The 13,381-nt window shown below is 39.6% G+C and overlaps 1 protein-coding gene across 2 annotated transcripts in view; it reads right to left on the bottom strand.

The window, feature by feature from the left end:
* arvcfb (ARVCF delta catenin family member b) overlaps window positions 1-13,381 on the bottom strand; it is a 352,935-nt gene that overhangs the window by 188,151 nt on the left and 151,403 nt on the right. For both annotated transcript variants that reach the window (XM_014018097.1, XM_014018096.1), the window contains 1 exon segment: window positions 12,603-12,822. In XM_014018097.1, the coding sequence (XP_013873551.1) occupies window positions 12,603-12,794 (192 nt within the window). In that variant the 5' untranslated portion in view covers window positions 12,795-12,822.

Raw genomic sequence — 13,381 nt, 5'->3', positions numbered from 1 at the left:
TTCAGATAAATGTATGTGTGCTTTTATAATTTAAGTAAAAACAATTTATTCAAAAGAATGTGTAGGATATCAAGTATCTGTTATGGCAGGTACATAAATCCACAGGAGGAAGTAGCTCTCCGTCTTTTTATTTACCACTGCTGGGCAGGAAAAACACATCATAAATGTTTGATGCAACTTCATTTCTGGATACTTGTGTTCTCCGAGAAACCATAAAKATGTGAGGTTATTCCACTAAATAACATTTGATTACATGAATATTGAAACTGGCCAGTCTTATCCATGTTGGTCCTCATCTTTGATTAACAAATAAATACACCTGAAAAATCAAGCCATCTTATGAAWCAAGAACATACAGAAACAGGAGGACTGACTGAAGGAATGTACAGTATATCACACTTTTCATGCAAGAGTTTTGGACTAAGATCACCTTGTGTTCAAAAATGACAATGTCTAACGGTTTTGGGTCAAACTTTGTAAAAACAATATGTYCAATTTCATGCAATATTGAGAGACCTTGCAAGATGTGTTAATGCTTAGATTATGGATGACCACATCAAATCTTTTTATCTGTAAAACTYAGTTATAGTCATTTTTGTGTTATCTATTAGCTGTGGCGGCCATCCTTAACCAGGTGGATTCCAAATGTTAAAGAGTTGTAGATGTGCATCCACTGATTACYTTCTAAATATTTCATTCCATTGTATCCAGTAGTTTCTTAAATATTTTTTCCAACAGACATACTAATTCAGATCTTGARGGTTAAAGTAAAAGTTTGAAGCAAATGTATTCTGCAAAGTGTACTCTTTGGAATACTGATGATTAAAATGATGCTCAGTGATTACCACATCATATACAGTATTAGCTGTACATGATGTCCTGGCTTCTCTCCCTGGCTTCCTGTTCACCTGAGAATTGATTTTAAGATTTTATTGATGGCTTTTAAAGTTTTTAATGGTCTGGCCCCGTCATATTTATGTGATCTTCTTAACATCTACACTCCAGTCAGAGCACTCAGGTCTACCAACCAGTTCCTTTTAGATGTCCCTAGATCCAAACTGAAATCCAGAGGTGACCGGGCCTTTGCAATAGCTGCTCCAAAGCTGTGGAACAGTTAACCTCTTCATATTCGGTCAGCAGAGACTGTTGAGGCTTTTAAATCTTTGCTGAAGACCCATTTATTTTCTTTGGCTTATGTTTAAGATTTGGAGGTTCAGTTAGAGCTTTTTCATTTATTGTGTTTCTGTATTTGCATCTATTATTTGTTTGTTTTTTGATGTCTTGACTGAACTGTAAAGCACTTTGGTCAGCTTTTGTTGTAAATGTGCAATACAAATAAATTTGACATTGACACTGACATTGACATTAGCTTAATATCTGTAATGTCATAGCTTTAGTAGGATTTGGACCCAGGAATGGAGACTGATCAGAGCTTAAAAAAAACTAAGCTGAACTTTATTGAATAACAAACATTGAATGATAAACATCGTTCACAACTCCTCCTTTTGTTTACTGATTGGCCGAGTTCAAATTCTACCTGAGAAATTCATGTCAAGGTGAGGAAGTCCAGACGGAGGAGTGATGGGAGATTAGAATCGWGCAGAACTGTGTAGGAAGGCATTGACCAAGCTATCAATTTCTGAGAGTCAGCTTAAAATCTCTCTGTTCATGAGATACAACAGACTCCAAAAGTTTAATATTTTAAAGATAAATCAGTTAGCACTGTAGGTATTAGTTGAGAATGACTCTCAGCTACTATCCTAAATTTTAGTTCATTTAAATCTATCAGTCCAGTGGTTTGCATAATTCTGGCTTTGGGATAATCGAGCCACAAAAAAAACAAAAAAACAAAAAACAAAACCAAACAGATGGTAATAGAGAAAGAGGAGGAGTGACTACATTACACACCAAGTCTTTTCTTATGAGGAGTCTAAATTTAGGCCAGTGAAGTAAATCCACAAGGTGTATGAGTCATGCCTGAGTTGTAATCAAAGCTTCTGCAGTCAGCTTTTAGTCTGTCGAGACGTATGGCGTGAAGCAGATGGTAGAAAGGTTAATGTTTAGCAACAAGGCTTGCTCTGACAGCCTGACACCTCCAGTGAAGCTACATCTGTTAACATCACACTTTTTTTCCTCTCTCACTTCCATTAATGATGGCAGACGCAGCGAAGAACGGAAAGAAAATAAGATTGGAGAAATAATGAGGGGGAAAAAAAGATACCTGCAGCTGGGAAATACATGTGGTCTATCATCATTCCATTAAAAAAACAATACTGGTATCAGTTTCACAGGCCTCTTTAATGGCATGTCATTTGAATACTTTACCTCGGCCAAGTATGCAGTTTTGGGGTAAAAGCAAACTTCATACCCTCAGTCTTTAACGATGAGGTGAATGGGTTCACAAAGTATTCTGACATGAAAAAGATCATTCGGTTTTATAAAACAATCGTAGAGCAATGTTCAGGTCAAACAACAATAAAAATGGGTGCTGGTTGTTCCAACAATTGTACAGAAGAAATGGCTTCATTAAATGACTTTTACGATCATGTTTTATTTTCTCCTTGAAAAACGGCCAGTCAGCGATGCAGYGGATTAGCCTTCCATCTATTGGGGGGCTTTTGTTTTGCAAAGAGGCAATTTTAGTTTAATTTGGTGAAATAAAGCTTGGTTTGAATGGCATTGATTCAGATTAAAGAGTTGTATTTTTACTTTTTATGTTGCAATGCTGAAATAGCCCGGAATGATTTGTTGCACAGCCGTAACAGGATTAGAGCTTGTTGGGTTTTTGTGTGTGTGCGTGTTTTTTGTGTAAATGGGCCAGTGAGGCACAAACAAAACAATCTGAGCTGGTCTGACATTGTGACAAGTCATTAACTTCATATGCAAACACTTGAACATGTGTTTTAGTTTTAAACAACTTCTTTAACTGTTAAAAGGTGACAAAGTAGCCTCAAACTGGAAGGCCAACTATTAGATGGATTTTCAAGAGTTTTTTTTTCTTTTTTCACTCACTCATTCCATCATGAGGTATGTTTTTATACTGACACAATTTACAGTTTGTAACCAATGTTTTATCCATTATGCAACACCACATTGATTTGTAGCTGTTTTGGTCACACCTTTAAAGCAGCTTCATGAGCTATATWTAGATACATACCATGATGCAATATCACAAGAATGGAATGACTCTCAGCTACCACCACATCAAATTTTAGCARAATATCTGTAAAATCAACTGAGTTGCAGTTTAATGGGTGGCTGTGGTTTGGACAGTCGTCCTGTGACTGCYAGTTGCCAGTTCGATCCCTCGTTCCTTGCTGGTAGTGGTGTCGATGCATGGCAGCCTTGCTTCTGTCAGTCTGTCAGCTGGGGCTACAATGTAGTGTGGCCCTATGATATGGATGAATACATGAAAATAGTTGCCCCTACACCCAATTTTTATTTATATACTTAATGTTACTTTTTACCAGTAAAATTATTGTTCATCTATGTTGCTTTAAGAGAGTGTAATATAGGTTTTGCCTGCCGGGGGGTGCTTGGTGRCATGCGCATCAGTAGATGACACATGGTAGAATAAGTCTAGTACGTGACGAGGCAGTGTCCAGACATGCACCAAGAGAGCAKCTGTTAACCAGTATCTTACAGGTTTTGCAGGTAAGCTGTGTTGAAAATAATATAAGTGATAGACAACAGTAGTAGTATATCATAAGTGCCTTAATGTGAAAAAKAATGTCAAGCTAAAAACTGAGTTCATGTATCAGGCAAGATGCCACATTACACAGCTAAAATGGTGGACTCGTAGTCTGTAGTAATAGCCGTAATGAACCAAAAACTGTTTCATGCCTTTGTGAATTCATATGAGAGAAGATAACAGTTGAGAGGTGCACATAAGTTCTGTGAAGGCACACGTTTATGGCCAAAARCTATGTTAAACAGAGTAAATGTATTTTATGTCATAAGATGCTTGTGAAAATGAAATACTGAGCTAAAGCTAAGCTAAAGAGCACATGTGCAGCCCCATGCTAGTGCTAATCCAGTTATGAGGCCACGATGGAAGTTTTTATTGTCCACAAGTGTATCTTTGGRTAAAAATGCTTTTTGTTAAACTCTAACTGTGAATACAGAAAGTGCGTTGATTTAAAATATGTTTAGTTTAATACAGTTCATTGAAATAATTCAAAGGATAAAACGATTAAAAACAGTTGTTGAAACCATGTACAAACAGTGATGTCATTGGTTAAAATAGAAGAACGAACACAGCACTGATTTGTGTTCACACAGTTTTTACAAATATGTATTGTTTTTTTTTCTTTTTTGTAATATTGTGAAGAAGTCCAGTTAGTACATGATGAGGCAGTGCACAGACATGTACTGAGTGAGCTCCTGTTAAKCTGTATTTTTCTGTTTGCAGTTCTTTCTAGAGTAAATATGGTACACGGGAGATGAGTTGGCCCATTATTTCCAACAGTGTAACAATAGCTTACCACCATCAGTGYATGTGTGTATGAATGGTGACTGTAGTGTGAAGTGCTTTGTAGTCTGTAMGGGCTTGATAAAGCACTATGCAATTTCAGACCATTTACTATTTACAGAGTTGTGTTGGTTAATTAACTGTGYATCCCAAATTCAGTTGGATTGACTCTAAACTTTAATATCTTATAGTTATACATCCAATTGTTATTTTATATAAAAAAAACATAAAATAACGTTAAAGAGTTRYTGYGATATTTTGCTAACAAACAAATATGGCTAACTTCGCAAGTTAARGCTAAAGATTTAAGCAAAGATTTGGTGCAATGAGTTGTACTTGGAYRATGTGTTGTGAATGGCTCTCAGCTACAACTACTTCAAATTTTAGGTTGATATTTGATAAGTTGACTGAATTACAGCCTTTTTTGTGTTTTCAATGGTCAGTTGACTAAAGCCGCCGTTCTGAATTGGATTGGGTCAAAAACCCAATCAGTTGTAGATATACATCCAATCAAACCTTTCTGGAGGTTTCATTGAAAATTGTTCAGTACTTCATGAAGSCTTTTGGTCTCAAACACAGAAAGACACAGGGAAAAACATCATTGTCTGTGTTTCAGCTGTTGGCCATAGTCAAAATAAACAAAATAAAAAAAAKCTACCTTACAGCCTCACTCAGCGTAAAACAGAGTCAGTTTAAGYTTGTGTCAACATGGGCAACCCTGTTACATGAAACAGCAGGTCTGCAAATTCTAGCCTTTTCAGTCTGTCCAGATGTGCGTTGTGCGCCCTCAGCCTGAGGCAATGCCAGAGTTTATCAAGTCAGTCAACCAGAGCGCAAAGTCAATCGTTGCCTCTAACTTCATGCCTGATATGTGTCAGACAGTAGATGAGATTTGCTGCAGCGTCTCCACTGAACACAGGTGGAGACATGACGTTTAATAGGAACACCAGCACGGTTCATCCCTTCACTTTTAAAGAGAGCTGAGATTTATTCCAGCTGAGAGTTGATTCATCAGCTACTGAAATCAGACTGGGGGTCTTGGGAGGWTATCTTTGTTCATTAGTCTGCTTGTGTCATGATTTTAAATGAAGAGTTTAAATGTGCGTTTTTATTTCATAATTATTATCGCTCCCTTGGATACATGACTGGATTTGCAAAGGACTTAAATTTAATGGTAGTATGGTATTGAGGCACGTTTTAATAAAGACAACTCCACTTGTTTGACTGTATACCTGCTTTGGACATACATGTAATTGCATGTGGRGTTTCCTACATGAGAAAAACCCAAACAAAACAAGCCTCAATGATGCTTCTGCTTCTCATTTGTTCACAGTTTATATGCATGTGAATCATGCAGTAAAATTATCACCCAGCTATGTTAAAACTCATGGAGATGATTAAACCAAGGCTTTGAGGAAGACCCATGAAAGCTGGTTTTAATTTAGCTTTTTTTTTTAGCATCCAGGGTTGTTTAGTTATCTTGCTCAACACTGAAAAGGCTCAGGTCACATTCCTCAGGTGTCTTGTGAAAAAGAAGAGCTTTATTTTAAACATATGGTCTAAAGTTTAGTCTCAGACTCTACCAGCCAATCCTAATGATCTGTTTAGACTACTTTGGGCTTCTTTAAGTTGGCTTTTATGTTTTCTACAGCTTTCAGCTTGAGGCAGTACCCTTCAGATATAAAGATGTTCTTCTACATGAGGATGTGGAGGAAATACATGTTAAAGGAAATGCACGTCCCTTTTGGATACTCCTCCTTGTGCTTTTAGCGAGCATAATGGTTTAATGGATTGTGATCAAATTGCAACGAGGTGCACCAGGACAGACATTAAGTCCACCAACAGTGGGGACGAGCTGAAGGATGAAGGTCCGGCCCACTCGAGAGGAATATAAATAACCAAGAGTACAAAAAGCTCTTCCGCTGTCTTTCCTTCAAAGTATTCTCTGCCACATTTTGTGTCTAAGAAAGGCAAATAAACACAACCTCAACCTTGAGTAAAAATACTTTCCTTCCCAGATGAAGGGAAAAATAACTTAACTTGTCCACTTTAAGATACAGTATTATAATTTTCTCAAATCGACTATAAAAAGTGTAAAACATGAAAAAATTAAAACAGTGCTAATCCTTGATTGAAAGCATACAGTATTTCTTACTGAAGCTCTAATAAGATCTAGTATCCCTCAAAGTATGTGACGGAAATGACTCTCAGCTACTACCACATTAAATTTTAATTAATATTTATAAAAATAGTCTGTGCTCTGGCCATTTTTGAATTCACTGTGGCAAACCTTCACCTTGTTTTTGCTTTGTTCACCCTTGTTCATTTGCCTTGTTTTGAAGGGTTTTATAAAAGCAGTTCGGCTTCTGTAGAGCTTTTACAGCTGGTACAAAGCATTGTTCATACAGCATTGTAGGTTCCCACTGAGATGAATGTTAGCTTTTGTGTTGCTGTGTGTGAACCCAGACCAATGGTCCATACAATCAGGTCTGGGTTTTGTCCAGGATATTTTCCAGAATTGTCCTTTCACACTTGCGTTACATGACAGGAGAATGTCCATTGTGTTTCTGAACTTAACTGAGGGCTGGTACCTGCATGCAGAGGAGCCAAAAAGTCAGCATCACTATGAAGCAGTTTCTTGTGCAGGTGAGGAGTGGGCGTGGCAAGACCAAGGAGCAGGAAATAAGTGACCAGGCAGATGGAGACATCATGCTGCTCCCTCAGCTTTTTTTGTCTAATATAGTTTAATTTGCCGGCAGTGTACATTTCACTTGACAGCTACCGGTAATTGTTATTTTCTAAAACATGGCTACAGAAATATAATTAGCCTTGGAAATGGAAATATTTTACATCGTACAGACTGAGAGCCTTTACAAATTACTGCTTTAATAAGCTTCAGTTAAAAACTTTATCAGACAGTAAGATTAATGGTCAAAAAGCTGCCACAAATAACATAATTCTGATGTGTGTTTCAGTGAACTGCTGCACAAAAAAAGGGGAAAGCGTTTGAGTAATATGGGAACAGCGTGGCGTACAACAATAAACAAAGGGGGGCACTTTCCTAACAACATAATTGGGGAGGTTTATGGTGAGCAGTGGTTCTCGGTGCCATAGCAGGGGAGAAAACAGGAGACGATATAGGAGGGGACGGGCTCAACTAAAGCTCATTGTTAGGCAGGTGATTTATGAGTGTACAGGGGCGCCTGGGCGCTGGCATTGGACGGATAGATCTTCTGTCGCTATAGCACCCCTCGGCCTTTTGTGTTCATTGTTCCCAAACAGGGCTTGGGTGGGGGTGGGGGGGGGGTCTATGCAGATGAAAGTGGGTGGAGGGATGGACAGAGCGATCGCTGGCCGAGTACTGTCATGCGAACGCAGGGCTAAGGCTCTCACATCTTCAGCAGCAGACAGCAGCACAGATCAAAGACTCCACTGTTCCCTCCACTGTCTAAAGCAAAGAACCTTTGAAAACTTCCCGCAACATTTGAACAAAAGGCACATCGTGCTTCTGCAACACAAGCATCCCACCGAACAGAATCTGAATCTCAATCACCAACATTTTTATTGTACCCACTGTGCAGGATATTGCCCCAAAATGGCGTCTAAGTGTATATGTTAGGCAGCAGCCGTGGGCAGGCAGATTAGGAGCCTGGTTTATGTGAAATGAGGTCACCAACTCTTTTAGCTRCAAACAGACATGGTTCTCTGAGTGCTGTCTGCCTGTCTCTGTACATAGAACTGTCACCATTCACCACTTGACCTTTCAAAGCCTTGCTGATAACGCTCCCTCTGGCTAAAATCAATTACCACAAGCCAACATGATATTAAACGTAGAAAGGGTATGATCTTAGCGTGTGGCTGATCACATTGGGGCAATGAAAAGATGGAGATTTTGAGGCTCCCAGGTCCATGTCACTGAATCTGAACAAATAATTTCATCAGACCYGCTAATGGAGTGTCTGACCGCATTGTTCCTGACTTTCCTCACATGATGGCAAAGCGTAGACACTATTTCTCAACCTTGGTGGCCATTCAGAGTGTCATTGTGACTGCCGCTGAGAGCTATGCTTTAAAATCAACAAACCAAAATGGAGGGGCTTTATAAAAATTGTTGATCATGACAGACTGAACATAAAGTGCTGTGCTAATAAGTGTAAGCCATCTACAAGAGCTCGAGATAATTTGGCTCGTGTTTATTTGCTGCACACTCAGCTGCCTGTTTTAATGAGCTGATAATAACGATAAAGACAAATAAAAGCGTTAGTCGCACAGCAATGTTTAGACCTAGTCTGCTCAGAGGTGGGTGTCGAGTAGGGGCGCGCCATCCACATCAGTTTCAGATCATTTGCTGAGCATGCTCATTAGTTGTCTAATTTCATCAAGCCTTATTTATCAGACTCACTTTGCTTTTTTTCTTTCATGACCTCTGCTTTAAATAATGGCAGACCTCATTGAGCCTGGCACAGAGGCTGTGAATCCAAACCCTCAGTTACTGATCCACGGTCAGCTTTAATCCATCATGTAGACTAAACAGTGTGTGCATGTGGGGGTAAGAAGAAGAACAACCTGATGTATTTTTCCTCTAATACAACCTGTCTGTGAGTGGAGTTGGTCTCTTGGCACAAACACAAACTTCAGATATGCCTTCTAACCTCCTACCTTACAGTAAAACTGGTTTGGGAGGTGTTCAATTACAGATGATAGCATGACATTTGAAAATGAAGTAAAATGTGTTTCTTCAGCTGCACTAGTTTTCACAATCGACATTTGTGTTTATGTGTCCGGCGTTGAGGGATGTTTGAGGATGATCTGGCTGTCACACACAAATTAAAAGTCCGTATTACACAAGGCACTTTAAACACATTAATGGAGGAAAGCTGTGAAAGGATTACGAAAATTCAGTTGTCCACAGTGCTGAAGTCAAACCAAGGTTTGGTGAGGTGCCGGGGCTAAGCATATCTAAATAAACTCTGACAAAAGACAAAAGACAGCTTCATCCCTGTAGCTTAGCTATGGTAATTAAAACAAGGAAGTTATATATGCATTAACTTTGTAAAAATCAGCCGAACTGTGATTCTACACAGGRGGGTCAAAAGGCGTTTTTGCATTGTAAGGCTCAGCTTGGCCCACCGCAGCTTGAATCGGCCTGACCTTATTCTGTCCCAGCCTTGTTTGTGTTTGCATTGAACAGAGAGCTGGCTCGATGTGGGTTGGATCATAATATTGAACAGCCACAAATCTTATTTCACTTTATTTGTGACATAACAGTAATAATAATGGACTACACCAAACTCGATGGAAAAGTCTCAGAGACTGTAGGCTACTGGACCATCTAGCAGTACAACGCTTAAAACGAGAGGGCAGGACGACAGAGAGCAGTAAGCTAATGGTAGCTGCTAATGTTAGCACGTTGTTGTTTGATAGCTTGCTACTGTAGCTGTGAGGAAAAACATGAAAAAAACATTAGTCACTGCAAGCAGTTCCCATAAAGTTACTCTTTGTGTGACGTAACTTCCCCGGTCAATGAAGCAGTTGATGAGCAGCAGTAGCTAGCATCAAATCGAGCCAAGCAGCCTGGCCTGATTGGAACCACAGCTGTCAGGGGTTCCAGAAATCGGGGCGGACCTGGGCCATAAGGACTAATGTAATTACACTAAACCTGGGTTTGAAGCCAGACCGGGCCTTGCAGTGCAAATAGGCCTAAAGTGTCTCACTGATCTCCCTGTGAGCCACTTGGAAACAAGACTCAAAGATATTGTTTGAGTCAAAGAGCAACAGAAGCTCCTAATGCTAAAAAAGGTTTATAATCAAAAATTAAAGATGACAAAAGACAAAATCTCTACAAACATGGATGGAAATTAGTCAAAGTGCTCATGCTGATCAGTGTTCACTGTCACAAGCATCTAAATTCAAAATGTGACCTTCATGACCAACTTCAGACAACTGGAAAAATACAAGCATGGTCTTATTAAACAAGTTTTCTTTTAGACCAGCTGGGTCCAGGAGTCAGGCTGACCTGAGTAAGACACAGCACCAGGGTGATTAATGAAATAAGGGAAGCCAGCAAGGGCAGTGCAACGTTCAGGGTTAGCTATGTGCTACAGGGAAACATTGGGTTCTGTAATTCACATGAATGCTACTTAAACTCAACTGGTTAGTGGTCAATTATCATCAACCAAAAATATTCTTAGTGACCAAGTACGTCACTTAATAAAGATTTTATTTTCTTTAAGGCCCCATATACACTGGATGARGAGCTCTCTACAATCTTCATAACCTCCAGATTAGAACATGGTTGGAATTTTGGAAAACCTTCAATYTAAAGGTTATCATGATGCTTCAACACACTTAGTACTCATCAAATAGATATTTTCTACCAATTGCAACATCTTTAAGATGCTCTCTTGCACCCTCACCACTTTTATTTGCCTGCCCTGGCATCACTCCTTTCAGCAATGTTTGACTGTATTACATGGTAGAATATCACACCGTGCTAGGTTGGCACTAAGTTGTTTCCATTACATGTCAGAAAAGCATTTGTACACTTTACATGAAGGCAGTCACCTTTCAAAGTCTTAACCACCAAGCCATGTGGGTGCATAGGTCCCACATTATGAATACACTGCCACCTTGTTACTGTTGAACCACTGCAACTTCACCACATAGGTTTTGTGCATACTCAAAACCACCCTCTGCATGCTTAATTCACACCTGAAGGCCTTGCAAGATCTTTCAAAGACCACTCARGTTTTGGAAGAGTGTTTACATCACAGTGGGGTCATCATCAAAACTGAAGGCAGCCTAAAATACCTGTTTTTTATCAGCATGATAATGCACCCTACCAATCAATAAATATCAGTTATGATCAACAACGGCTTGAGAAACACAAGGACAAGTTTAGTGTTTAATCAGCCTGAGAATCCTTCAAATCTGCATCTAAACACTTATTTGAGGAATCTGTAAAACAAATAAGTCCAAGCCATAACGGCCTGACCATGCAGCTTATAGGACTTAAAGAAACTCCTGAAGTCAACGGTCTATCCAGGCTGTTTTGGCCATATCTATTCAATAACAGGTAAGTAGTCATAATATTTATAACATCTCTTCCATGTAAGTTCAGTAGCAAGCATCGTAAAGATATGCTTACTAGCCATGTGCTCATTTGAATCTATGCATGATGCAATGTTTCAATGCAGAGAGCTCAATGTGGCAGACATATTTCGTATTAAGTACTGCTCAGTAAATCACAGGCACATTTATATGGAGCAGGGAACATCTTTCTGTCACACTCATACAGACACAAAACAGCACTATGTTTCCATTATAGCGAACATGGAGCCGACAGCTTTACTCTCCCTGATTATGCTTTCAAACAATTCTCTTCATTTTTCTTTATCACCAATTTGGCATCGAGCTCTTAAAAATGAATGCTGGTACTGACTCTTTAAAAAAATACAGCCATAAGCAAATGTATAAAGACAGTTAAATTTCTTTACGTATTGCTGTATAAATAATAAATGTGKCTGCTTCTATTGTTGTGGTTATAAAAATCTGTACGAAGTTCAAAAAGTGCCTAATACAAARGTGAGGTCATAGGATTTTACCAAAAGATCAAAAGTCAAATCAAGACTTTTTGTTTATTATATTGATCTTAAACAGAACATTTTTCCCTACGGCTAATAAATCAATGTACATATCAGTGTATTTGTTGCACGCGTTTTTTTTAGGAAATTTTAGGAGTTTCATGGATCTTTAATATTTCCTTCTCCTGCAATGACAGCAATAATAGACACCAGCTCTGGCCTGGACTCTAATGCCCTCCAGATGCTTGCAGGAGCTGGAGGAAAAGCCACATCCAATATAGACAATTTCTGAGACCAGTGGATGAAGGGAGATGAGACGGAATGCCAAGACGTAGCCTATATGAGGAGAAGGTGAAGGGAGACAGAATGAGAGGTTGGATCTCACTTTTAATGACGAGCCACCACACAGAAGATGACTGTACCACATCCAGGATAGGGAGGTTCCGACAATCTGAACAAGTGCAGAGAAATCTCCAGGAGTAATGACGGTGAGCAAACACTGTGGAGACATGGATGCCACAAGATGGTGGACGGTGGCACATTTTTACCTGCATCACCAATTGCTGCCATGCCAGTGGTTGGCTGGTGGAGGGGTTGGGAGGCAGGTTGGCACGCTCGAGCTGCAGGGTGACGTTGCGGCGCTCCTCCTCCAGCGCTCGGGTCAGCTGCTCGAAGCGCGCCTCCTGCTCCTTCACCGAGGCCAAGATGCTGGCAGCCGAGCGAAGGTCGTAGTCATCCATGGGCAGCGTTGGCTGGTGTTGGACAGATCTTCCAAGTCAGGGACGGAGGGAAAAGAGGTGGGGGGGGGGGACCAGGTCATTAAAGACACCCAGACCCAAAAGGCTGGATGAACGGCATGAAGCAGAATGTCTGTTTTCAAAGTGGAACATCAACTTGTGGTGATTTTGGCATTTAGGATAACATCCATATTAATCTACAAATCATGCAAATGCAATAGTTGACTGAACATCTAGAGAGAGAGGGTCATAAATTAACAAATCCATTAACTCTGGCTGTGGTGTCAATGCCAAAAATCCAGAAAGGACATAAATGAACTTTTCCTACATTGGCTGACTAAATAAYGAGGACTTTTCCTCAAGTCCAGCATAGAAAATTTATTAATGAGGAAGCTCAGCTGGGTGCTGATTWTGTTTTTGTTTTCACAACTTTGAGCTTGTCCTATAATTAAGACAATTCTGGCACCACGCATTAAATTCAACACAGTTTTACAATAATTTCGGGGCAGCAGATTGATAGCATAATCCACCAATTTCGAAAACAACACAGAGAATTAAACAGCACAGGATGGACTCCAAAAATTATATAT

This window comes from Austrofundulus limnaeus, unplaced genomic scaffold, assembly GCF_001266775.1.
Source record: "Austrofundulus limnaeus strain Quisiro unplaced genomic scaffold, Austrofundulus_limnaeus-1.0 Scaffold183, whole genome shotgun sequence".
Lineage (NCBI taxonomy): Eukaryota > Metazoa > Chordata > Actinopteri > Cyprinodontiformes > Rivulidae > Austrofundulus > Austrofundulus limnaeus.
The sequence above is the reverse complement of the archived record's forward strand: the minus strand, read 5'-3'. Positions and strand labels throughout refer to the sequence as shown.